Source organism: Hirundo rustica, chromosome 7 (assembly GCF_015227805.2).
Source record: "Hirundo rustica isolate bHirRus1 chromosome 7, bHirRus1.pri.v3, whole genome shotgun sequence".
Lineage (NCBI taxonomy): Eukaryota > Metazoa > Chordata > Aves > Passeriformes > Hirundinidae > Hirundo > Hirundo rustica.
Window position 1 is genome coordinate 14,132,790 of NC_053456.1, and position 23,946 is coordinate 14,156,735.

Sequence of the window (23,946 nt, forward strand, 5' to 3'; positions counted from 1 at the left end):
CCGAAGGCCTCCAATGCTCTGCAACGTGCTGCATTGTTTGAAGTAAAGAAATGCTGTAGTTGAGAGACATTTTCTGCGCGGACTAGAAATTCCCCTTTATTTCAAGGTAAGCTTCTATTATCTTTTACCACCCTCTAAGAGGACACTGCATGATACAATACATCTTAGAAGCGCTCAGATAATTTAGTGCTTTTATCTTCAGTAATGCCACAGCCAAAAATTAAAAGCACATTTATGGAGCAAGTTTTTTTTTTTTTTTTTTTTTTTTTTTTTTAAAAAAAAAAAAAAAAGCAACTCCCCCCCCAACCTCGTGGGTGCTGCAATGCACTTCAGAAGGAACACGGGAATAAATAATCCAACATTCACTTTTTCCCCTGACAAAAACATCTCGCAGAATCTGACCTAAATACCCAATTCACAGCACTACCACTGCAGAGCAATTCAAAGACGAGAAACCAGAGCATCAGCGAGCAATCGCGGGAAGGTTTAGGGTGACATGGAAATACTCGTCAGGCACGTAAAACACTTAAGATACTGCAGCGGTAATGTAAGTAAGCAACATTAGCGTGCGTCTGCCGGCACCGCAAACAACTACACCGCCGCGTAGCCACACCTGCACCGGGCCGGGGTCGTACTGTCCCCGGCCCATGCACCTCCGGGACGCCGGGGCCGCCCCACGGCTCCCGAGGGCGCCCGGGCGAACCCGCCCCGGGCTTCCCCCGCACTCGGGCCGCCCCCGCCCGCCCCCTCCCCGCGCACCGACCTATGTCACGGCGGAGGCCGGGCGGCCGCCGGGGACCCCCCGCGCTTCCCGGCGGCGGCGGGCGCAGCCCCGGCTGGGCGGGCGGCGCGGAGGGAGCGGCCAGGATTCCGGAGCGGAGCCCACCCCCCCGGGGGAGGGGGGGAAGGGGCCCGGGGCCTGCCCGCGCCGGGGCACGGCGGGGACGGTGACAGGCGGCGCCGAGGCCGGCGCGGAAGGCGAGACGCGACTCGGCAGGCGGAGGGGAGCGCGGCAGGTGCCTCGGGGCGCCGCGGCCGCGTCGCGGCCGGGCCGGGCCGGGAGGGGGGGGGGTCGCGTCGGGCGTGAAGCGCCGCGGCCGCCGCTGCTGCCGCCCGCGAGCTCCGCCCCGTGCGCGCCGGGCCCCGTGACGGGGCGGGAGCGCGAGGCGTCACCGCGCGGCGGCGTCACGGCGACGGGGCGGCGCGCGCCCGCGGGCGGCGGGGGCGCGTGCGCGCCGGGCCCGGGCCCGGGGTTCGAGTCCCGCCCGGGAGCCTCAGCGGCACCCCCGGGCCCAGGGCACCCGCGCCGCGTGGCTCCCGCCGCTGCCGCAGCGCCGTCCGGAGCGGCTGTCGGTCCCGGACAGGCGAGCGCAAGAGAAGCCCGGCCTAGGGCCGTTCCGCGGCTGCGGGATGGGCGCCGTGCGAGGGCGGGAGGGAATGTACACCGCGGTACAACCGCTACCATTGCTCAGTGCAGCAAATCCCCCGCCTCTGCCAGGCCCCGACCGCAGCCCAGCGCAGGACACGCCGCCCGGAGTTGCCTCTTACAGGGGCTGCGCGCGCTTGTAGGACAATTTAGAACGGCGCTCTGCCGCCTTCAGGTCGCCCATTTCTCCCGGCACAGGCTGACCCCTCTCTGCAGGAGGCACCTGCTTCCCGCAGGAAGTCACTGCACGCAAGGAACAAGGATGCTACTACTCTCAATTAATCAGCGAGGAAGCAGTCCCTGATACATAGCAGGACAGCTATTACAGCTACCCGTGCAGTCTTAAGTAGCCGATGACGGTAAATAATAGCGTGGCACTGTAATTAGTTTTGTACAGATTTACCAGTAACCTTACAGGCATGAGCCATTGCGTGAGAGATGCACAAATGACCTGCGCGTGTTTAGCGGATGCCCTCTGAGACGCTGCCGTGTGTTCACACAGAGCTGTACACAGACAGCAGGGACCTGTGCTGGGCACCTGACTCCACAGCTCAGCAATCCCCGCCGAGCTGCTGCTCACATGCTGCTTTTCTGGGCATGTGGTAAGAGGTATTTAACGTGTAAGACATCAGGAAGTTTGCAAATCCTGGACAACTCCTCAAAATCTACTCGAAACAAGGTGCTACTTTGGTCACCCTTAAAAAATCCTGTGAAATAATACTTGAACGGAAGTTTAAGATGTACGTGTCAATTTCCAGTGGGAACTACATATGAAAGTAATTGCCCATCAAGGTTCATAACCTGATTATTTTGAGATCTTCAACCAAACTAGGCTGCAGAGAATGATAAAAGCAAATACTGTCATTTTTTTTTAAAGGCACTGAAGAAGACAGTGTTAAAACTGATGAAGCACATCCAAGAAAGGCACAAGGCACTGAATCACTGCAGAGCCATCATGCAGGAAACAGTCATCTCAAAGCTAAGACACTTTGATCCAGACTTGGGAAAATTGTCAGTGGTGTTCATAAGACGCTTCTCATGACCAGGATTCTTTAATTAGGAAGTAAAAAAGGTGACCTTTTCTGCCAAACGATAGGGAAACAGCCAAGAAAATGCTGACGTGTGATGCTCCTGCACCATCAAGCAAAATCAATGAGCCACAGCTGCCTACAAAGCTTTGAAAACACATCCAGTGTTTCCCTTGCCTTAATGTTCCATTTCATGGCCATTTGTCAGCTTTAGCATTTTGTAACTGGATTTAACTGATGGAGGAGGGGTTAGTGAATAGTAGGTTTTGAAGTCAAAGTTCTTTCACTACAGAAACCAGCAAGGATTGTGGAAAATCATCCCACATTCCTCTGCCCATGTGATGCTTTGCTGCACAAAGCCTGCCCAGCACAGGGCACCATCCCGAGAGTGCCTTGCAGAGGTGATGTACATCCTGACAGACATCAGTGCTATCATGCCAGAATCCTGAAATCAGAGCATCTTCATTGCCAGGAGCAAGATAAACAGCTAAATACTGACTTTGAGGTAAAAAATACCTATCAACACCAAGGGCCAGCTCTTTATTACACTGGCTCAATCTGAGCTCAGCCCAAACCCAGGGGCATGGTTCTGGGATCATGGGTCATGCTCCCAGAGCAAAATAAATCTTAGAGGGATAGTGTAATTGCTGACATGGAAAATAATAGGAAAAAAAAAATAACTGACAGGTGTTGAAATAAAGTATATTAGTTATTTAGCCATTCAGTTAAACCCTGTAGAGGTGACAGAATATGGGAGGTGTGGGGGTGAAAATTATAGAGTAAGCACATCTCAGGATAGTGTACTCAAGCAGTTGACTGAAATCTGGCAGCATGGCTCTCTCTGAATTCCAGAATCAATACCTCATTGCAATAGAGGTTCTCACCTTCTACATTTATTGGTTGAGTCTAACAAGTGCCTGTCTTAGTTAACACTAGAGCCACAGCTTCTAAACACTCTGAAAAGGAACAAACCCACCCCTTTTCAGAGCCATGCCATCATTCTCCTTTTTCTCCAGTTTCTTTGCCTCCCCACCACTCCTTCCTATAGATGGCACCGTATTGCCACATTTTGAATTACATCCAGAAAAGGGTGATTAATTTAACATATATTTAATCAAATGAGGGGTTAACTGACAAAGGAACAAGCTGCTGGAGACAGAGCGGATAACCAGAGTCAAAATGGCTTCTGGGAACTGCAGCAGGGTAAAGCCTGTGATACCAGGACATTATAACATGATCCAGAGTCTTTCCTCCTCATCAGGAGGGCCAACAGTCTGTTTATAAACTTAAATCCAGCTCACATGCATTGAGCAAACAGCTCAATATTTCAAACATTTGCTAGTCATGACTGCTATGCTCCTCTGCCTTCCCATGACAGAAGGGAACAAGTGCCTGCACCTCAGTACTTCTACTTCCACCCAATACAAATGCATCAGTTTAAGGCTCATGCAAAAAGAAAAGGAAGAGCAAATATTTTGGGGAGGACAGTCCTAAACCACTGCTGGAAGATTCATGAAAATGTAATATACACTAAGTGATCTTGGGCAATAGTACTGATAGGTTTGTCTTCTCCAACCCCTCACTGAAGTTTATGAAGCAACTCATTTACCTTTAGGACTCAGCCATATTCAATGACCCAGAATACAGGTATTGTTGACTTTACTAATAAGACAATTCCCCTAACATCTGCAGCACTCAGCCATTTGACACAAGGCTGCTCTTTGAGATGGCAAGGGGAAACTGGGAGATGCCGATTAAAAGTATATGAAATTACACTATCTTGCAAAGAGCACACTTTCTTAAAGATTATAGGGGATATGCTCTGTGATTGTTCAGAAGGCTAAACACAGCCATAAATGCTTGTAACAAGCAATGGTTGCTTCATATTTGTTCATTTACATCTTAAAGCAGACAAGGGACCTTTCTGCAGAATGGCAGTGCACAGACTATTCTCCCTTTAGCAAACAAGACAACTGGTAATCCTTTAAGATTTTTACAACACAGGCTTCATTTTACACTAAGTAAACCCACTGAATAATCAGATTTCACTTTATGTTAAATAAATACCCTGAATGAACAATATTCTGCTTAACACAAAGAGATCTGTAAAACATAAGGCAAGTGCAGTTGACAGAAGTTCTCCTTCACTGAATCACAGTGCTGCCAAAAATTTAAAGTTTAAGACACATATTCAAATATAACACCACATAGTGGAGTAAAGTAGCAGTTGGTAAGCACCTGTTCATCCATCAAATGAATATCTGATAAGAGATAGGCAGAATAGGCACAGGCTTAACAAGAGGTAAATACTAAAGCAACCAAAAAGAGATTTCTAACAGAATGGTAATTGTAACTGTCATTCTAACATTCTTCTCTTTGCTTATTACAATTATACAGTGCATCAAATGTTTAAGTTTCAGTGTTTGGTCAGTAAATCTCCTTGATTCTTCCTGAGATTCCTTAGCCCCTTTCTCAGAGTTGCTTTCACCTTCCTTGTAAAAGAAATCAAATAAAATAGAGCCCTGTTCTCTGAACTCCAGATACCTCAATCTTAAGGTCAAAGATGTTTTTGCTACCACACCCATTTCTTTTAACCTCTCAATGCCCTTTGATCAAGGGCTGTTGGCATAGGAAAAGCTTTGCTACAGTTGATATTATCTGCAGCACTACAGCAGAAACGTGAAAACATTCTTGCTGCCAGCTGACACAATACTGGGTTTCTGCAATGTGCTGCAAAACTTTGAAAATAATTTCAATCTACATAAAAATGGACCAAAGAGGCAAGACCAAACTTAAACCTGTGTTCTGAGAATTAAACGCTTCATGTAATCCATGGAAGACGAAAAACACACAAATAAAGTAAACCCCTCCAAAAGTACAAATAAAAACCAAAAACCCCCACCCAAGCACAAAAAGAAAGGCTGTGCTTACTGCAAAACCATTACAGCAAGGGAGTTACTATCCTAATATCTAAAAAATTGTGAAAAACATTTTAATATTATGTAGAGTAATCCTCAGCTCATGGGGTACCCTTGGTATTATTACAAGGGAAAAAAAGAAAAAGCAAAGAAAAGCAGTGATGTGTCCCCTTCTCCTTCCAAGGACGTATTTTCTGTGTTTTTAAATCACATTTACTCATAAGAGTTTTCTGAGTATATTCTCCTATTGCACTAAGCTGAGCACAGGACAGCTCCACAAATGCTGCCTGTTTCAACTTCCTGCCAGTTAAAAAAAAGCACACACAGTCTTTTCTAAACAACCAGCTTACATCTTCTTAGTACATCCACTGCTTTGCTGAAGTTGAAGAAGGCAAGTCAAACTGTATTCAGCACAAGCAGAAAGGTTTGTTATAGTTTTACTTGTGAAGGAATTTATTAATTGCAGACTGAACCTATCTCACACACAGGAGAATGGTCACCTTTCTAATGTTCTCATGATTTCCTGAGGTGAATGATAAATTTCACCATCATTACGTATAAACTTCCCCTCTTTATGAATATTCAAACTATAGCATAGTTAAAGAGGAAATTTGCAAGGTTTAAAAATTGATGATTTCTAAGTTTGCACTCAAATCTTTCAGTGAACATTTCTGAGATATAATAAAAGTAATCAATTAAATTCCATTTCACTTTAAATCCACACTGCACATATACCATAGAAACTCATAGTCAAACATAAAGAGAAAGTAAGTTCCACAAGCCTCAAGCTTATTCATGTTTAACCTTCTTTTCCAGAAAGATGTTAAAAATGTTGAAATAATGTGTTAATAAACTAAATAATTTCACTTGAATGCAATGGGCTAGACTTCTAGAGTTAGTTATGTAACAGGTGCATTTGCTTTTAGGAATCCTCTTGCTGAGTACCCTGAACTAATATTTGCAATAAACAAAATATACCTTGCACAAGAGGTTTGGTAAACCTTTGGCTTTATCTCTGTAGCAGTTTCTCACAGTCACATAAATGGCTGTCCAGTTACTAAGGAAAGAAGATAAAGCAGAAATCACACACATAATGGCTCAAACTCCTCTTTCCCCCCAAAACTGGCATTCATTTCATTTTCATGAAAAAGTAATCTACATGTACCTATATAAGAACATATATTTTACTGAAAGACACAAAAGTCAAACGTCTTTGCAGAGAAAAAACATCAGACTCTTATATTCAGTGCAAAATGAAGTATTAAAAATTCCACAGCAGCAACTAGGTTCCAGGAATTTCAGTTTTCACAGCAAACAAACACAGTCATTACTTATTTTTTATATTTTCACTATAGTTAGGAGACAGGGGAACAATTGCCTTAAAGTGAATAAAAAATTCACACATATAGCCTCTTCAAGTGATGTATTACAAGTGATGTATTATAGCATGTCTGCAGTGTTCACAAAAACTGCACCTAAAGACAGTAGTGAACAAAATTCTGTTAACATTGTGAGACAACAAGTACGAATAAAAGGTGTTTTAGCCGGCAGATTAAGAATTCCAAATTTCTCTTTTACTAGTGTAGCATACTGCAGAGAGCACTGCAATATACACCACAGATTTTGCATGTTAAATTGTTGAATCTATACTGGTTTTCCATCACTGAATTTATTATTTGCTTACTCTGTTATCAAATTTAAGTTGCAGCCACCTTAACTCTATTTATGTCATTATATCTGCAAACAATTCAAAACATTCCACATACGATATACTACATTAGTTTGAAACATTAATAATAGTATTCCATCTTATTTTTATTTATTTCTAGAGAACTACTTACTCTACTTAGTCTTTAAAACCATTGTTGAACGCTCAGTATGTGGTTGAACAGAAATAGTGTAGAGCTAACACTTACCCAAGGGTTACTGATGCAACAACCAGTAAAAGATTTAAACTACCTTCTCTGTAATTCATTAGGAACAGAAGGATTCCTAAACATTCCCTCTTGGATACCTTCACTGCAAAATAAGTATTCTTTTCATTTAGTTCTGGCTGGGATTCTTCATTACTTAATGCCTGTACAAATGGATAATTTGTCTTTTATACCTTTTCCCTTCCCAAAAGACTGAATGTTTTTAGGGTAAGTGTTTGCAGAGAAGAGATGTACGATGTAAAGCCTTTCAAAAGTTTTAAATGGAAACCAACAAAAATCAAGGCACTTAATGTAGTTACATATGAGCAAAGAAAATTATTACTGAGAATAATAAGGCCAAATCACAAAGTGAGATTATCAGCAAGGCCACAATTGGGAATAAGGTAAAATCTCTTTCTTCTACAGCTTGGGTTTGAACTCGCCAGAAAGCAGCTTTTTCAACATTTCAAAATTTCTCCCTTCTGGTGGTGATGGCCATCTGTCATGATCTGAGGAAAACAAATAGAAGAATTTACTTAGTTGATTGAGAAAGTTGACATTTAACTTTCGTATCCTCTCACTGCACAATTTCAGTCACTTGAAGGGCATTATTTTGCAGCCCATTTCTTACCAGGTATTTCTAGTCTATGGCTGTACAAACTCTCGCCACCATCCACGACCATGGTTATCCCCGTTATGAATGATGCAGCTGGAGACAGCAGGAAACATACTGCAGGAGAGATCTGGCAAAAGAATGACAATTTTAATCTTTCTTAAACTGCTGGGAATTGTTCATGTCAAAGAAGCTTGTGAAAACTTTTACAGGCAAGTTATAGTAACATTTTCTACTTAGTAATGAAAACTGTAACAGCCTTAAAGCCATCCTTCCAGCCACAAACATCAAGCATTTACCAGAGGAAAACCAGTAAGCTGTCACAGACCATCAGATACCAAAAAAAGGTTGATCTGTTTATCAAAGATGCACACTCTTGGTGGAAGAGAGCTAAGTACTTTTAAGATACACTTTTTTCCCCCTTAATATTCATTCTTTCACTCCTTCCTGCTGAAGTCAACTTTTTCAAGAAATAATATCTACTATTAAACACTTCAGCTGTAAGAGGCAGATGAAGTAAATTTTCTGTATAACAGTGACTGCTGGTTAAGTCTCTCACTTGGCACAACCACACATTGCTATAAGCTTTCTTCTTTTTAAATATTCCATCACAGTGCAAAATTAAATCTTTTTTGTTTTCCATATAATAAAGTGGCTTCAAAATAGAGACACAGAAGTAGGCGTATCAGAAGCATTCTGAAATACATTACCTCCTCAGGAACAGCCGACCTCTTGGCAGGAACCTTTGGTATGCTCTTTAACCACATCATTACACCTTCTTCTCCATAGTTTGCAACAGCAGTTTCTGAAAATACCAGTCCCTATTTAAAAACAGCACAAAGTTAAGTTCTCTTGCATACATTTAAATTGATCATTCTAAAATTGTGAAGTTGTCATTACCGATTTTCTGTGGGACTGAACTATCTAAAGAGCACTTGAACACCAGGTTTTGAATATAATGACATAGTATAATTTATACAAGAAGGTAATTTGGCTGCTAGCCATATCTCTGTTCAAGCACAATAATTATGATTATTCTGAATCTCCGCTGTCACTTCGATAACAAAAAAGTGGAGTATAAAAAAACCTCAGAGGCTGCTTTGAAATTACAAGCATTTCATGTTAAATTACAGCAGGAAACTACAAAGCCTCAAGAACAAGTTCTCAAAAGTTTCTTGTCATCCGTAGGAGCACTAGACTGATTTACTGTGAATTACAGAAGCAGACAGATTTGTCAGAATTCTGACTCTCCCCACCTACCTGCTGTAGAAGCAGAAAACAATGACTGTGTTTGCTCTGGTGACCACACAGTCCAGTTTAGTTTTGAGAAGGAAGATGGCAATGTGAACACAGACTTACATCCACCAGTTAGGACAGAACTTTTGTGACTCAAGTTTAAGTAAAATAGCAAAATTTGAATTCACCCATGAAGCATATACTAAGATTTTTAAGATACCTGAATAACATATGTGATACTATATTTTTTTCAGAATGCACGCTTCTCTATGCATCCATTCCCTACAGGTTACCTCCTCCCATAAAACAGTAACAATTTTCTGTTGTTACCACAGACCTGACGGGTCCACAAAGGCGATGGGAATGTTACTGTAACTACAACATGGACTTTTGTTACCAGCATAGTAACAAAGCTAGCAAATACTTCTGAAAGAGCCAAAGCCCTGAACTGTTTGCTTGTCAGAAACTTCTTCTGACGTGTGCTACAATATCTAATCAGCATGATTCATTAGGTAATTAGCATGCCTGAAAAGTATATTCACTTAATAATGCTGTCTTAATTACTTACTTCCCCAAGACTTGATAAATCAGAAAAAACCAGATAAACAGGAAATACAAGTCAGTAGATCTTAATACTGAACAGGTCTCCAGATTAATTGGGTTTCACAAAGGTTACATAAAAGACTTTACCTGAATGATTAATACACATCTGCCATTAAGCATTCAAAAACAAAGCAAGCCACATGTTTTAGGACAAGAGGCACAACAGAATACACAGACATTCTACAAAAATAGTAGCAAGAACTTCCTAGGGATCACTTAAACAAATATGACACTTCACTTATGACACTCACTGTGAGATAAGCTAAATTCTGACTGTAGAAGTAGCTGGACAAAATTTATGTTTCCTCTTTTAATTTCAAGGGAGGAAACGTGCAAAATAAATTGTGGGTAAGAGAAAATTGCAACAGATCACACATTCTCAAATGTCAATACTAGAGCTTCTATATAGCTTCTGTATCTGCAACACTACAAAATGTAGTTGCTCTTTCCATACAGTTATTTAGAACAACTCTACCTGTTGCCTACTTCCTCAGAAATGTGGCAGGCATATTTTAGCTGACCTGGGTAGTGGTTTCCTGTCTGCATGAATTTGATAAGAAAAAAATCAAAACACACATTTTTACACATGATTTCTCTGAGAGAAGGTACACTCCAAGTACAGTCTCTTCATATGCCTAAAGCTAAACTAACTTGACATGTAGGAGACAAAGTAAAAGGCATTATGTGAGACATTCAGAGATTTTCAAAATGAGTTTGTAAACATAGATGGAAACCATTAGCATACCTGAACCCCAAACAGAAAAATTTTCCTGAACTTAGAAGTAATGTATCCATTACTGAAACACGGAGCATTCTGTAACTTTATGTCAAGGCTTTGTAAAACAGGTCACCAACTCCTACCAGTATCATTTAATTTAGCTATTAAAAAAACCCTAAAAACCAAGTGTGCCAAGTCAAGGCAGAAAGCAGAAGCAATTTTATCCCACATCCTCTGACTCATCATCCAAAAGTACAAAACACTGTCAAATGCTCCAAAGAATGCAGTAAGAGAATTATAAATAAACAAATACATAAATAATCCACAAACAGTTACTGGTAATAAATTTAAAAATCCATTTTGGTCCAAAAACTCTAGCTATGAACATGTGTAATAGCGAATTTTAATCTGATCATTTGCCATTACTTACAGGAGCAACGCTGTTGATTCTCACTCCACTGTGTGCCCATTCTAAAGCTAAAGTCTTGGTTAGGTTATTCACTGCAGCTCTTGCAGCTCCTGAGTGCCTATGGAGAAAGGAAAGCAAAGGAAGCATCTGTTCCTTTAGCTAAGAATGTCCAGGGTTAATTCTACTGCAGCCTCACTAGGGTACTCAAAGTGGTTTTCTGTGGCTGGACAAAGTACTTGGAAGAGAGAGACTCTCTAGTTTCCAAGTTTGACCATAGCTTCACTGCTTAAACAAGCCATGTTGTGATATCCTGCCACTGCTAGAAATACCTAAAATCCCTTTCCCAATGCAACATGGGGTCAGCTGCACTCTACTTCAGGAGGGAGCTTATAAAAAGAGAAACAACTGAAGTTAAACTCTGTAAAACTACCTGTAGCCTGCACAGGTAAAGCAACACTTGGCAGAATAGTGGTCTGAAAGATTGTTTAAATCTTCTGACAAACATGATTAAAATAAGTCACTATTCAAAAATTACTGTAGGTGGATGGAGATAGAGACATGAGAGAGTGAACTCCTACGCCTTGCTGCTGTAGGTAACTAGTCTGAAATGATTACAAGCTTGAACAAATGCAAACAAAATTACTGCAGTAATGAATTGTAGACAGCTGTAGTCAGAGAAAATGAATAAATTTAGCTGCGTTAGCCTAGCAAAACAGACTAAGAGGGGATAGATACAATAGCCTCTTAAATACAGGGAAAGAATAAGAAAAACGTAAGATAACATAACTTATCCATAGGTTTAGGCCAGAAATAGATAACCTCCAGGCACACTGAGGAAACATGCCAAATTTTATGTTCAAAATTAATACTTATAAAAAACTTGTATCAGGTGACTTTTAGCCTGAGTGGTGGCTGGACTTGTAAAGCCTTTTTCAACAGTACATTTCTGCAGTAAGTTTCAACTCAATTTAATTTGGAAGTAGTTTTGTCTCTCCATCTACATACAATGGTTACTTATGAAAATTTTTCCACTGTTATTCAGAACTAGCTTGTTTTACCTCTTAGCTCAGCTCAAATTGAAACATCTTCAGCCTATTTGCCATGACAGTTGAACCAGATACCACACAGAATTACTCTAATAACTGTAGCTTCAGCACCACCATGTGGATCTCTGTATTTATTCTGTACTGTGAAGAGCAAGCTAGTGAGAAAATATTCTGCTGTTCCTTAAAAAATATTGGTTTTGAAACCATTCAACCCTGAATGAGGACAAACAGAGATAATGCAACTCTTGCTCAAAATATATTTTTATATTTCTTTAACAGAAACTCAATTTCAGAGTTTAAAAAAAAACAAACAAAAAACCCAAACAGAAAAGGAAGGAATTTCCAATTAAAGCTTCACTAGCAAGTCTTGCTTCGTAGTTTCTTATAAACAATAATAAGAGATCCCCACACACAGAGCCAAGTAATACTCTTGCTCTCTCTTGACCTAACTACTGTATTTCTGCTGCTGCCCAATACACACTTTTCTGAAGTGTTTAGGAATAGTTAGTATCTCTGGGGGAAAACACAAAAAAGTGTAAAAAGAAAATATATATTACGACATTCCAGGAAAGCCATTTCTCACTGCAGCAGTAATGTTGACAATGGCTCCTCCATGTTCCTGCATCCAGGCATTGTACACTGTATGAAGGAGGAAAATAACCTATAAATATCAGAAAAAATGCATACAAATGAACTTGCCAACTGGAAAGCAAATTTGGAGTCTTAACTGCAATCATACTACACATTTGTCATACTGGTTTAGAAAAACAATCTGCTGCTTGTACCATAGCCTGCCAATCCAGAGGTGAGGCAGGGAGGCAACAGCTCTAGGAAAGGCTCAATGGCTGTAAAGAAGCATTTGATGGAAATCAAGATTTCATGTTTCCATGTAAATTATTTTAATTTCCACATTCTAAATGCTATCTGAGAATGACATACCATACTTAAATTTAAGCCTAATTTTATATCCCTGAAGTATTTTCCCATGTTATACACGGTGAATACAGGCCACAGAAGTGAAGTGGTTTTCCTACAGCGTTTGAAATTAGTATCCAAGTCAACTGACTTCCCAAACCTGGCCTTAACCAGAAGATCATGCTTGCCTAAATATATATTTGTGTTAGGAACAAATGTAATATATTATTTAATGCAAAGCTCTGGATGAGATTTAGGAAAACAAATATCCACTGTCAGATAAATTCATGAAAAGAAGAAGCTAGGGAAACTCTATACTTCTTATCTTTCTGTAAAAAACAAAACCAAATAAACATAAAAAGCTTTATATTCAGACCTTACCTGCTTTGCAACAATAGAAGGTCCCTGTCAGATTTGTGTCTATCACAGCATTCCAGCCTTTTGCACGGATGGCTTCAAAAGGACTTACAAACTGGCCCCCTCCATTATTCACCAGGAAGTCAATCTTCCCATGCAGATTCAGTGTAGACTTCACCAAAGCTTCTACCTGAAACAGTATTTGTTAGTGTGGTATGCTGATCAAGGTCTACGCCCAATTTTGTTCTCAGACAGTATTTTCTCCCTCATGCCCTTTTCACAGAAAAAGAGGAGGTCAGCCTTCAGAGAGGCTGTAAGATCGGTATGACAGGTTTAGCCAGGCAAGAAGGAATAGGCTGTAACCATGTTTACTTAGGAAATGTTGTTGGTATAATGCAGGTGCTGCATAAAATACCGGCACCCAAATAAGAAGAGAATTTAAGCTGCCGAAGATTTGTAAAATCAAAGACTAAAAGCCCACTACATAAAACCTACTAAGAATCTCCTGATGTTTTCACATGAGATCTGTAAAGAGTTCCATATAAGGTACCTGCTGTTATTTTTATCTGACCATATACCTGACCATTTTAAATAGAAAACATAACTCATCTTGTGGAGTTTTATCATCCTTATCTAGAAGTTTATTTACTACAGCTCTGACATATGAGTTGTCAATAGCCAGTCTTCTTACACAGAGCAAGAAAGTTATTACCCTACAAAACATGCTAATATAACTTCTATTTCCAGCATTTTTAGGGTATCTTCTTCAGCAAAAGTATTACTGCAAGATAGAAAAAGAACTCCATAGCAACAGCTTAATAATTTATCTCAAGAAATGGGAAATGGGACAACATGACTGTTTCCTGCTTACATCATCAATCATAACTAGATACCATGCATCAGTTATTCCTACTCAAGCATACATAAAAAGATAATCTAGCATCTGTGGTCAGAGAAAAACACAGAACAAAAAACAAAAAAACCCACAAAAACCAAGCAGGTGGAGCAATGTTGCCAGCCAAACAAATTGGGCTAAGGGAAGGATATCAATCAGTCTTTCTCTGTATTGAGCTAGCAGTAGAAAATATCAGAAACAAAAATAAGTGCAAGCAATGCATTATTTGTATCTCACACTGAGTGTTACCAACCCAGTCTCATAAATAGCTGCCTTACATCTTTTACTGCTAACAGCCTGGGATGGTTTAACAGGATAGTATGGATCCTGTAAGGATGCACATCTTGAAAAAAACAAAAAAACAAACAAACATATAATGATGGAAAATTAGTGCCTGTTGAGAAAAAATACCTTAAGAAAATAATTTTGATACCTAAACCAAATCTTCAAATTCTGAATGTCATCTTATTTCTCACTTACTAATCACTGCAGGTTGTGGGATGTGAGGAAAAAACCCAGAAAACCAAAACATCTGTGACAGCAGTCCCAAACTCACAGCTTGCAAGAACAGCCATGCCACAAGGACATTCTGGGTTTTACTTTTCTCTTCTTGTGAGCAAAGTTATGTCTGGCTAGGCAGCAAAAGTTATGCTTTGCTCAGCAATGTCAAATTCTTCTCCCTGTCAGTCTGAGAATCTTGCTTTGAATATTACTGTCTCTAAGTCACTGAAATATGGGCTCTTTTATGGAAAAGAAATGTTTTAAATACAAAGAAGAACAGACTAAGGCTATTCAGACTGTGGAAAGATATGAGTGAGAGAGAGTAGGAAAAATGCTAAGAATGATAAAAAGTTAGAAAACAACAATAACAACAAACCACTGAGAAGAGACACTATGGCAAGTTTTCAACAGCTGGACAAAATTAATGTTATATACTGTAGCATATCAATTCAAAACTATTCATATGCTGCTCTTAAGGAACTGTTGTTCCTACATGTTGCACCATATTCTCAGGGAAAAAAAAAAAACAAACCCAACAACAAACACATATCAGTTCTGCTTTCTGAAAGCCAGGAAAGGCCAGAAGGCTCTCCAGTGAGAGCTCAGATGGCTCCAACTGTAGCAATCCTCAGAAGTCATCTGTGCTGTAGAAAAAGCATCATGCAGTGCTTCTCCCAGTCACAGTAAACACTGTAACAGCAGCCAGCAGCACAGGGAGAGGGAGGGTCTGGTAAAACACATTTAAATCACAGTGACTAGTACTAAAGAAGATTCCTATTGCTATAATTAAAAAATGCACTTGGAATGAACTTCCTAGAAAAGCTATTAAAGACTATCTTTGGAAGCAAAGCAAAGCTACATGAGGTAGAGCTACACATTAAGGACATTCTTCTGAGAAAGACAGAAAAGAACAAATTCAGGCACTTCAGACATAACTAGAAGATTGGAGCTCTGCAATAAGGAACTTTTGTGTGTGACTGCTACTTAGATGTATTATGCAGTAGCATATATTCACAGATAACTGAGATGACAGTAGTCACTGACTCAGGGAAAAGGGACAAATGTCCACAGGTCACCCTGAGTGAGTGAAACACAGGCAAACAACCCACTGCAGAGTGTTAGAGATTTGTGATTTGGTGGCTAGAACTAACAGGCATTCTGGCACAGTGGTAACAGGTATTTTTACTGTGTTACTGCTGTGTTATTTAAAAATACAACAACAGGAATCTCTTCTCCACCAAGCCACAGTCTTTCACTACAGGCTTCACACAGACAGGCATTAAGTATTTATAAACCAACTGAGCCTTTGCTAAACTATAAAGTTTATTGGAAAAGAAAAGCTACTAGTGAACTCAGACACAAGGTACGTGCTAAGCAGCACTGTCCTGAGTCTGTCTGAAGTTGTCCTGTTGATGTCCAAGTGACAGATTTTACTCTCGGGGTCTGGTCCAGCAGCAGGTTCTGTTGCTGGACTTCAAGTATGGGAAAGAGACATCATGAACAGAATTCTGAATTGCTGATTTCAAGAACAGCTCTGGCCTACCAGAAGTACAAGGCTTTATCTTCCACTTACCTAGACATGTAAGCTTCTACTTATCTAGGTGCCAGTTAAAGAAATGTTTGTCCACAGAGTATAGCAAAAGGGCTTTAAAAGGGTAAGGATTTAAAGAGTGTGGCTGCCTGTCTCAAACCACTGTCAAGGCCACAGAAGGAACTTACCATAAGATGATAAGCCACCAAAGCAAAGGAACTTGAGAGAAGCACAGAAGGGAAGAATTTGCAACAGGAAAGCATTAATTCCAGGCCCAGCAGAGGTAAGATCGAGTTAGCACATCTTGGTTAATGCACCTGGACAAAAGTGCCCACTGTGGCAAACTGTGGGAAACGAAGCAGTCGCTCATACACATCACCCCAGGTTTCAGAATGGCACCTGTGACCACCCCATGCATACTCCAAACTCAGCCTGTATGACGGTGGTACCCCCAAAAGTCTGACAGGACACTGACGCATCCATAGCTCACGACTGTTATCTGCTTGGTCTGTCTCTATATCTCTCCCTCCCTTCCTCCCCTTAATTCAGGCATTCATTCCTCATGTCTTGTCCCTGTCAACAGATTTTGCTGTAGCTCAAACTTTAAGACACAAAAAGAGATAAACTAAGATACACATGCACACAGAGCTGTCTGGTTTGCATCTCAGCAAGAGCAAACTGATCTGCTCTCAACACGTTATGAGGGCAGTGCCAGGAAACATGCAAACAATAAAAAATCACTTCAGCTTCATAATCACTAAGAAGCAACATCTCTCACTATATACACTCCAAACCACAGGAAAAGGGAACTGCTGCTCCAGGATAAGGCCCCATGACAGAATACAGAAATATATTCTGATGACAGAATAGAGAAACCTTAGGTCCTCTTATTCCAGAACCCTCTACTCTCCCATTTTTAAAAATAAAATATGTTTTTTATCCTTTACAGAACACTCAATGGAAAACTAGTCAAAAGCAGCAGCAAACTCATGACAAAAATAAGCCTGACAGGTTATGCAGTGGTTGAAAATCCTTCATCAAGCAGGATTATTTCTTGCACATTAAACAAAAAGCTTTCAAGCTTTGCTAGAAAGCAAAAGGGCTTCTGAGGATGAAGATTTAGAGACTTAAAAATGTGAATTCATTAAGCTATTCGTATATTTGCCATCAAGCTTCTGCAGCAATTAATTCACTGCATCTTCTTTGCCTCTTCCTAGGCCAGATAGAGCTCTAACAAACATCCTGGACCACATGGTGATGGATGAACCTTCTAATGCTTGAATTTCACAGATCCAAACTAGAAGTATGAACCGTGTCTTCTTCAAAGCAGGTCAGTTACTTTAAGATTTGCAATAGGAGGCAAAATATAATCTTCTGGTGATTTGAAAGCACCTTCATCTTGCTTAAATTTTCCCCATTCAAAGTCCCTTCCCTCCAGTTTATAAAATTCAAACCAGGAAAAAATTTATAGAGGCCTTTAGAGAAATACAGGACAACTGATGGAGAAGGAAGGATAAGAAAATGGCATTCCATAATAAGAACAAATGGATTGTTCCTATAGGTGATCAAGGTGGCTTCCTTTAAAACAAATATTTACTCTTACAAGGACTTCAGTGAGATGTCAGAAAGAATGATATATTAAATGAATTATGTAGTTCTTCAGGAAACTTCCTGGGCTTTGAAGCTTGTGATGGATCACTTCTGACATCTAAGGGAGCTTGAACTCCAAAGCTGTTTTTGGGTTTTTTTCCTGTTGAAACATTTATAATGTTTTTCTCCTGCACACGTTCTTTGGTACCTGGTATAAGAGCTAAGGAAGACGTAGTGACTCATGGAATTCTTGCAGAGGCTGTTCCTCTCTACCCAACAATGCTCCTGTGATTTCTGGGGTAAATACTCTTCACTCATACTAGCTGAAAGCAAACAATGAGTTGTAATGTTACTAATGAGTAGCACACATAGCCAACACAGTTGTAACTAGTCTCATTTCTTTCGTGAGGGAACCCAAAAGCTCACATTCCCTCTCATCCCCTCTACTACTGTAACAGGAAGCTCTTCCTGTATTTGTGAAAATCCTGAAGTGAGTTATATTGCTGTGTTACCTCTATTCAATATTTGCCTCCTAGGTTAGGAAAAGTCCTTAACGACATCTTCTACACATTCCTGTTATATGACTCCAAGTTCCAGGCACTAAATTTTAAGTTAAGAATGGTGTAGGTTTTGAAAGGGGATGTACAATACTCTTTGAATCTAAGTAAAAGCCCAAAGGTACTTTTCCTCTAATTTCCACAAGGCAAGCAAGTGCAAATTAGGAAAAAAAGTACTTTTAACAATTGCTGTGCTAGGAAACATAATAAATAAGCAATAGTAAGAAATGAGATGTGGAAAATGTGTCATACACCTCAGTTCTGACAGTTTTTAGCAGTGTAACAATTGTTGAGTTACCTAGTTTCAACCTACAAACCAAAGTAGCTAAGTATAAGGAACTGCTATCCTCACCACATATTTAAGAGCTGAAAACACAAATTTCTGGTCCAACAATAAATTTAGAAATGAAGTAACACATGGCCAGAATTTAGCAATCTTTGAGAATCTCAGCATTAACAGAAGAGAACAGAGCCAGAAAGGGACAAGCTAAAGGATGCCTCCAACCAATAAAAAAATCTGGTCTTGGAGATGGGCATCTGGAACAGAGAAATATTTAACAGGTACACAAGTTCTTATGTTAACATGCAACAGAAATTGCATTCCTTATTCACACTATCAGAAAAAGGCTTATGAAATTTTCAAAGCATTTTTTTTCTAAATAGGACTTCAACAGAAATGAGTAAGAGCAGTTGAAGAACTGAAGTGAGTGAAACTACAAGACTAAATCAATGACTGAAATGTTCAAGACTAGAGTTTAATCTGCCTTTTTCCTCTGAAGCCTCTCTTCAATAGAAACAGACATGAAAGGACAATTGTTGAAGAGAACTTCCACTGACAGGTGACATCCAATAGAAGTTCCACTAGTTTATGAAAAGTTCTAGGAAAGTTCTGGTGTATCTGTAAACGGGTAGAGTTTAAAACTAAACTGGAAACAGGACAATTCTATGACAAAACTGCAAGGCAATAGCGAAGACAGAAGTTTCTTCAAGTATCAGTATGGCTACCCATGACACAGAATAATGCCTAAACACCTTCCACAGCATTATAAGGAAGCCTTGAAAAGCACCTTCAAAACTTTCCAAAGCCACTTAAGCCTGTTTTGTCAAACAGGTATGTAGCCACACTTAAAAAGCAATCAAAGAAGGAATGGCAGTTTACCTAATTTCACTGTCCAAGCAATTCCCAAACCATGTCACAGAATGCTGCAGTTCCCACTAATTTCAGACTGATACAGAAATAAGATTCACCTGCAGAAGATTATTAAGCATGCCACAGTATGTTCTCCAAGAAACAGACCTGAAAAAAAGCTTAAACCTTTTTTTCCTCTTTACCTCTTTTCCTTCCTGTAGCTTTAATCATGTAAGTTGCCCTCTGACATCTGCCATAACCTATCATGTTGCACTGCTGATGCCAGTAAATACACACCTAAAATTCACTGGTAGTTGAAGTAACATACTGCACAGCCCCGGGGTTCATCTCCTTCAGGAGAGAAAGTCTGAGAAGATCACTATAAATATTTTATAGCACGAAGTGTTCCACAAGGGAAGAATTTTAATTTTTTTTGTTTTATGGCTATATAGTAGGATATTTCCAGAATCTTCATAGCTACTGAAGGTCATTAATATTTAGGTTAAGAGAGATTTTGAGAGGTTTAGAAAATTGTAGCAATCACTGGTTACTTGAAGATTTTCTAGCTGTCCTCAAGAAGTTAAAAATCCAACCTGAAGTTGGACTTTTAAATATTTAATTACAGAGATAAAAAAATCAGGAGGCACATGCAAGCTTCTGAAGAACCTGGATTACATACTTTTGCACTCCATCTTCCATTTTTTGTAATATGAAGAAAAAAATTTTAAAATCAACTTGAATAATAAGAGTTCACAATGAGGCCTGCCTCAAACTGTAACCAAAATTTCAGACTAAAATTTCAGACTCAGTGGCTAAGATATTATATATCTGTGGGGTTTTCTGGCTTTACTACAAGCCAAACTGACAATGCTGGGCGCTTGTATCAAATCACAAGCATTCAGATTCTGTGCTATGCCTTCCTGTTTGAAGAAACTATTCTGAGGTCTCCATCTTCACAAGTTTACACCCCCTCACTTCTGTCACAGCAATGTGACAAAGAATCATGCTAAGTGGGCTCTGGCTCACTGTAGAACATGCCAGTTTCAAGGCCTGTGTCTTCCAGAAATACCTGAAATATGTAAGCATGGTCAGAAGAAATATTTGCCTATATTTACAAATGTCTTTCTTTGGGAAGCACATCTATCCAGATCAATTTAACTGAGCTTTGCTCCACCCTTCCCCTGATCTAAGCTCCTTTTGAGAAGGCCAGAAATCTTTAGAGATCCGAGAATTCATATACACAATATGCTTTTGATAGGTCAAGCCCCAGAACAAGATCGCTAATCGTTACCTCTTCTTCTTTGCGGATATTGCACTCTATGGGAGTCACTTGGGCAGGACTCATGGAAGCAAACCTATTATTCAGTTCTTCTGCAGCAGCTTTTAATCGGTCAAATTTACGAGAGGCAATGACAACACTGCAACCTGCAGAGACAAAATGAAACATCCTTCAGCTAACACAATTATCCTATTTTTTAAGTAACATCATGGAGATATCTTGTAAGATGTGCATTTATTAATCACTGACTAGAAAATACAGTGTTGAAGTTCTTGCAACAGAGAGAAATGACTGATGTCAGGTGCTTCTCAGCAAAAAGATCCCTTTGTGCCAGGAAAAGAACAATTAGAAAAAAATGTCCACAAGGTTTCCTCTCCTTCCTGCAGAAAGGAAGATACCCTGTGAGTTGCAGAGTCAGCAAAGCAGCTTGCAGACATCACTTCTGCTGCTTCTGCTCACAGCTGCCTCATCTATCAATTAAGTGATTTAAAGATGTTTCAGCGGGTCTTGATTACAAAAAATGCTTGCTCCTAAAAACCAGAAAAATAATCTTCCTATACAACTGGATGTAATTTTGGCTAGCAGTGAGTAAATGTAATGGTCTGCTTTTTAACTCTACAGAGAACTGAAGGAAAGGATAATAGCCTCACAAGATTAATCCCTATCTGCAGTCTACAGACAGTGGAAACAGAGCCCTCCCTGTGGCACTGCAGAATCCTAGCTGCAGAAAGGAATGGAAAAAATAAGGCAAGAGCTCAAGCACTCTTTTTTCTTTTCAGCATTTGGAGGCAGAAAAATTCTACAGAGAAAAAACAATGCAGGTGCCAAATTTAAGTCAAGCACTCACACTACACCCATTCTAATTTCTTCTGTCACACCAGTGCACTCGGGACAGCATTAAGGCTTCAGCAATTGCTACTACATAGGCTAAACCAAAGGACACCAAATTAATTCCTAGTGCAAATCCAGCAGGCATGCAATTCCATGTAATGGATAAGCAAGTGAAGAGCCAAGCAGGCAAGGAGGTCTTGCTCTCAGTTTGCTCCTTCCATAACCTTAGCATTTCAGCAAAGTAATCCCCTCTTCATATCACATCTGCTGCTCATCTGCTTTTATATAAACCACCCTCAACCAGCCAAAAAAAAGGAAAAAGTTAACATCTTGCCAGGTGTGGGGGTTTTCTCCCCCCTCTGTTGTAGAGTGGAATTTGGCCTCTCATGTGATCAAACAAATACCAGAATCAACTCAAAATAACTATTGGGAGGAAAGAGCAGCAAGCTGTTCATTTGACTCAGACTGTCTTGTGAAACTATATATTAAAAAAAAAAAAAATTAAAAATAGAAGAGTTTATTTCTTCCAGAGGGAAGCATTACAACTATATATCCTTAGGAACAGGAACTTCACCTTTAATTAGTGGCCATCTTAAAACAACACATCTAAAGACAGTAGTCTCTGAGGTCTTGTGATTTTGGTTTTTTTTAATTAAGAACTCCAGGCACACACACAACCACCTAATTAACGCAAAGTTCATAAAACGCCATACAAAATTACCAATTAACACAAAACACTGAATCACAGTAGCCCAGTTGTATTTACCAACTTAAGTGTTTATTAACACACACACTGACATAGAATAAGATTCAGTAAAAGACTATATTTTTGCTGAATATACTAATTGGGAGAGGGTGAGATTCTAATCACTGAATAACACTTGATACATGCTGTGCAAGCTGACAATACGTCACTTAATTTTCTTCACAAAGAATGACCAGACCACTTCCTGAGAGGGTCAGGGAAAAGGGCACAAGTTTCCAGATAAAAGGTTTAAATTTGTCCAGAATGCATCAAAGGAGACTGGTTATATAAACAATGTTTATCATGACTGACATTATCTGTCACTGCTCCTATGCCTGTAAGAACCAGTCCCCCTTACCTGAAATGCAGAGTATACATGGAAATAGTTCCTGACCATCTTGTCAGGAGTAACCAGCACGTCTACAGGTAATGAAGGTTACTCAGTCAGTCTTAAGCCCTATATAGCTTTTTCTTCATTTTTTCTCATGTGCTTTGTATGGATTTGTTTTCTACTGTGTTCTGATTTAGGCTGTTACGGACACGCTTTTGTTTGAGAAAAACAGCAAAGATAAATTAAGCACAATTTTAAGGTAAGTGGGTAACATCATCAACCAACAGTGTGACGATGCTTAAAAAGCACCTGGAAAAAAAAGAAAAAAAAGATACTTAGTTCCCCAGTAATGCTAAGGTAACAGAACTAATCCTCCATTCAGCTCCACAAAGCAAGTGGAAAGCTGCTACACAAAGGCCAGGAGAGGCACAGACGTCTCCCAGCACAGCCTTAACAAAGAAAGCTCTTTACTATGCAGTGCAGGGGTGCAAATTCCAACAATGCAAACCACGGGAGTGTGACACCGACAGACAGAACACTAGCGCTGGTATTCTGAAGGTGCTGAATCCAATCACGACGATAAACTATCGAAACCCTAGCACTGTGGGGGTTGAAATCTGCAGGAAAGGCGTGGCAAGGTGGATGTAGGAGTCATTTCTACCTCTCCTGGTCTCACATCAGAAAGTCAGGAGACTGCCTTTCACTCGAGGTTTTACCACTTCTCTGTGTTCATCGTGGAAAGAAAACCTACGCCGTACATCGTGAAGATGTTCCTGAAATCGCAGACACCGGGAGAAGCACCACGTCTCTAATGTGCTACTGTGCGGGCAGCAGTTCCAGGATACTGCTCTGTAAGGATCAAGGTGCCACAACCTCGCACGTGCTCCAGTTAAATCAAGATGAGGACCCACAGAAGGAAAGGGCTGAGCGAAAGGGCCCTGGGTTATCATAACCTCACTGACCTCTGTGTTTAAAACAGCGAGTGTTCTGCGGGCCAAAAGGCGCAGCCCCACACCAACCTCACCTCGTACCCCTCGCTCTTCACCGACCCTGTCACAATGTCCCACCCACGGGCTCCTCGCAGCCCGTCCCCGAGCGCCGTCAGCCCCCAAAACGCAGCACAGCCCGCGGGCACTCCCTGACGGCCCCTCGAACTCCATCCGCCCTCCCAACACCCGTATCGCCCCGCCGCCCCACCGGGGGGCTTCCTGCGGAGCCCGCCCCGCGCCCACCTAGCGCCAGCAGGTCGGCGGCGATGGCCTTGCCGATGCCGGTGCCGCCGCCGGTGACGATGGCGACCCGCCCGCGGAACAGCCCCGCCGCCAGCAGCCCGCGCCCCGCCGCCGCCGCCATCTTCCCCCTCCCTCTCCCTCCC

General features: G+C 40.8%; 2 protein-coding genes across 3 annotated transcripts in view; both read right to left on the bottom strand.

Moving 5' to 3' along the window:
- Nucleotides 1–784, bottom strand: part of MAP3K2 (mitogen-activated protein kinase kinase kinase 2) — a 46,306-nt gene extending 45,522 nt beyond the window's left edge. For both annotated transcript variants that reach the window (XM_040069524.1, XM_040069523.1), the window contains exon 1: nt 764–784. The gene's annotated coding sequence lies outside the window, so the exon portion shown is untranslated. The remainder of the gene's footprint in view (nt 1–763) is intronic.
- A 2,761-nt stretch (nt 785–3,545) lies between these two features.
- Nucleotides 3,546–23,935, bottom strand: PECR (peroxisomal trans-2-enoyl-CoA reductase). The gene is made up of 8 exons (XM_040070052.1): nt 23,804–23,935; nt 20,677–20,810; nt 13,207–13,372; nt 12,468–12,549; nt 10,886–10,982; nt 8,609–8,719; nt 7,917–8,028; nt 3,546–7,794 (listed from the first exon to the last, which is right to left on the bottom strand). The coding sequence occupies exons 1-8, from the start codon at nt 23,922–23,924 to the stop codon at nt 7,706–7,708; spliced, it is 912 nt and encodes a 303-aa protein (XP_039925986.1). The 5' UTR covers nt 23,925–23,935; the 3' UTR covers nt 3,546–7,705.
- Between the last annotated feature and the right edge of the window lie 11 nt (nt 23,936–23,946).

Excerpts from the sequence above, each read along its gene's own strand:
- PECR (XM_040070052.1), bottom strand. The coding sequence starts at position 23,924 with ATGGCGGCGGCGGCGGGGCGCGGGCTGCTGGCGGCGGGGCTGTTCCGC. Across the intron at positions 13,373-20,676 it reads ATATCCGCAAAGAAGAAGAG|GTAGAAGCTTTGGTGAAGTC; the intron begins GTAACGATTAGC and ends ATACTGTTTCAG. Across the intron at positions 10,983-12,467 it reads AATGGCTTTCCTGGAATGTC|GCACTCAGGAGCTGCAAGAG; the intron begins GTAATATATATT and ends CTTTCTCCATAG.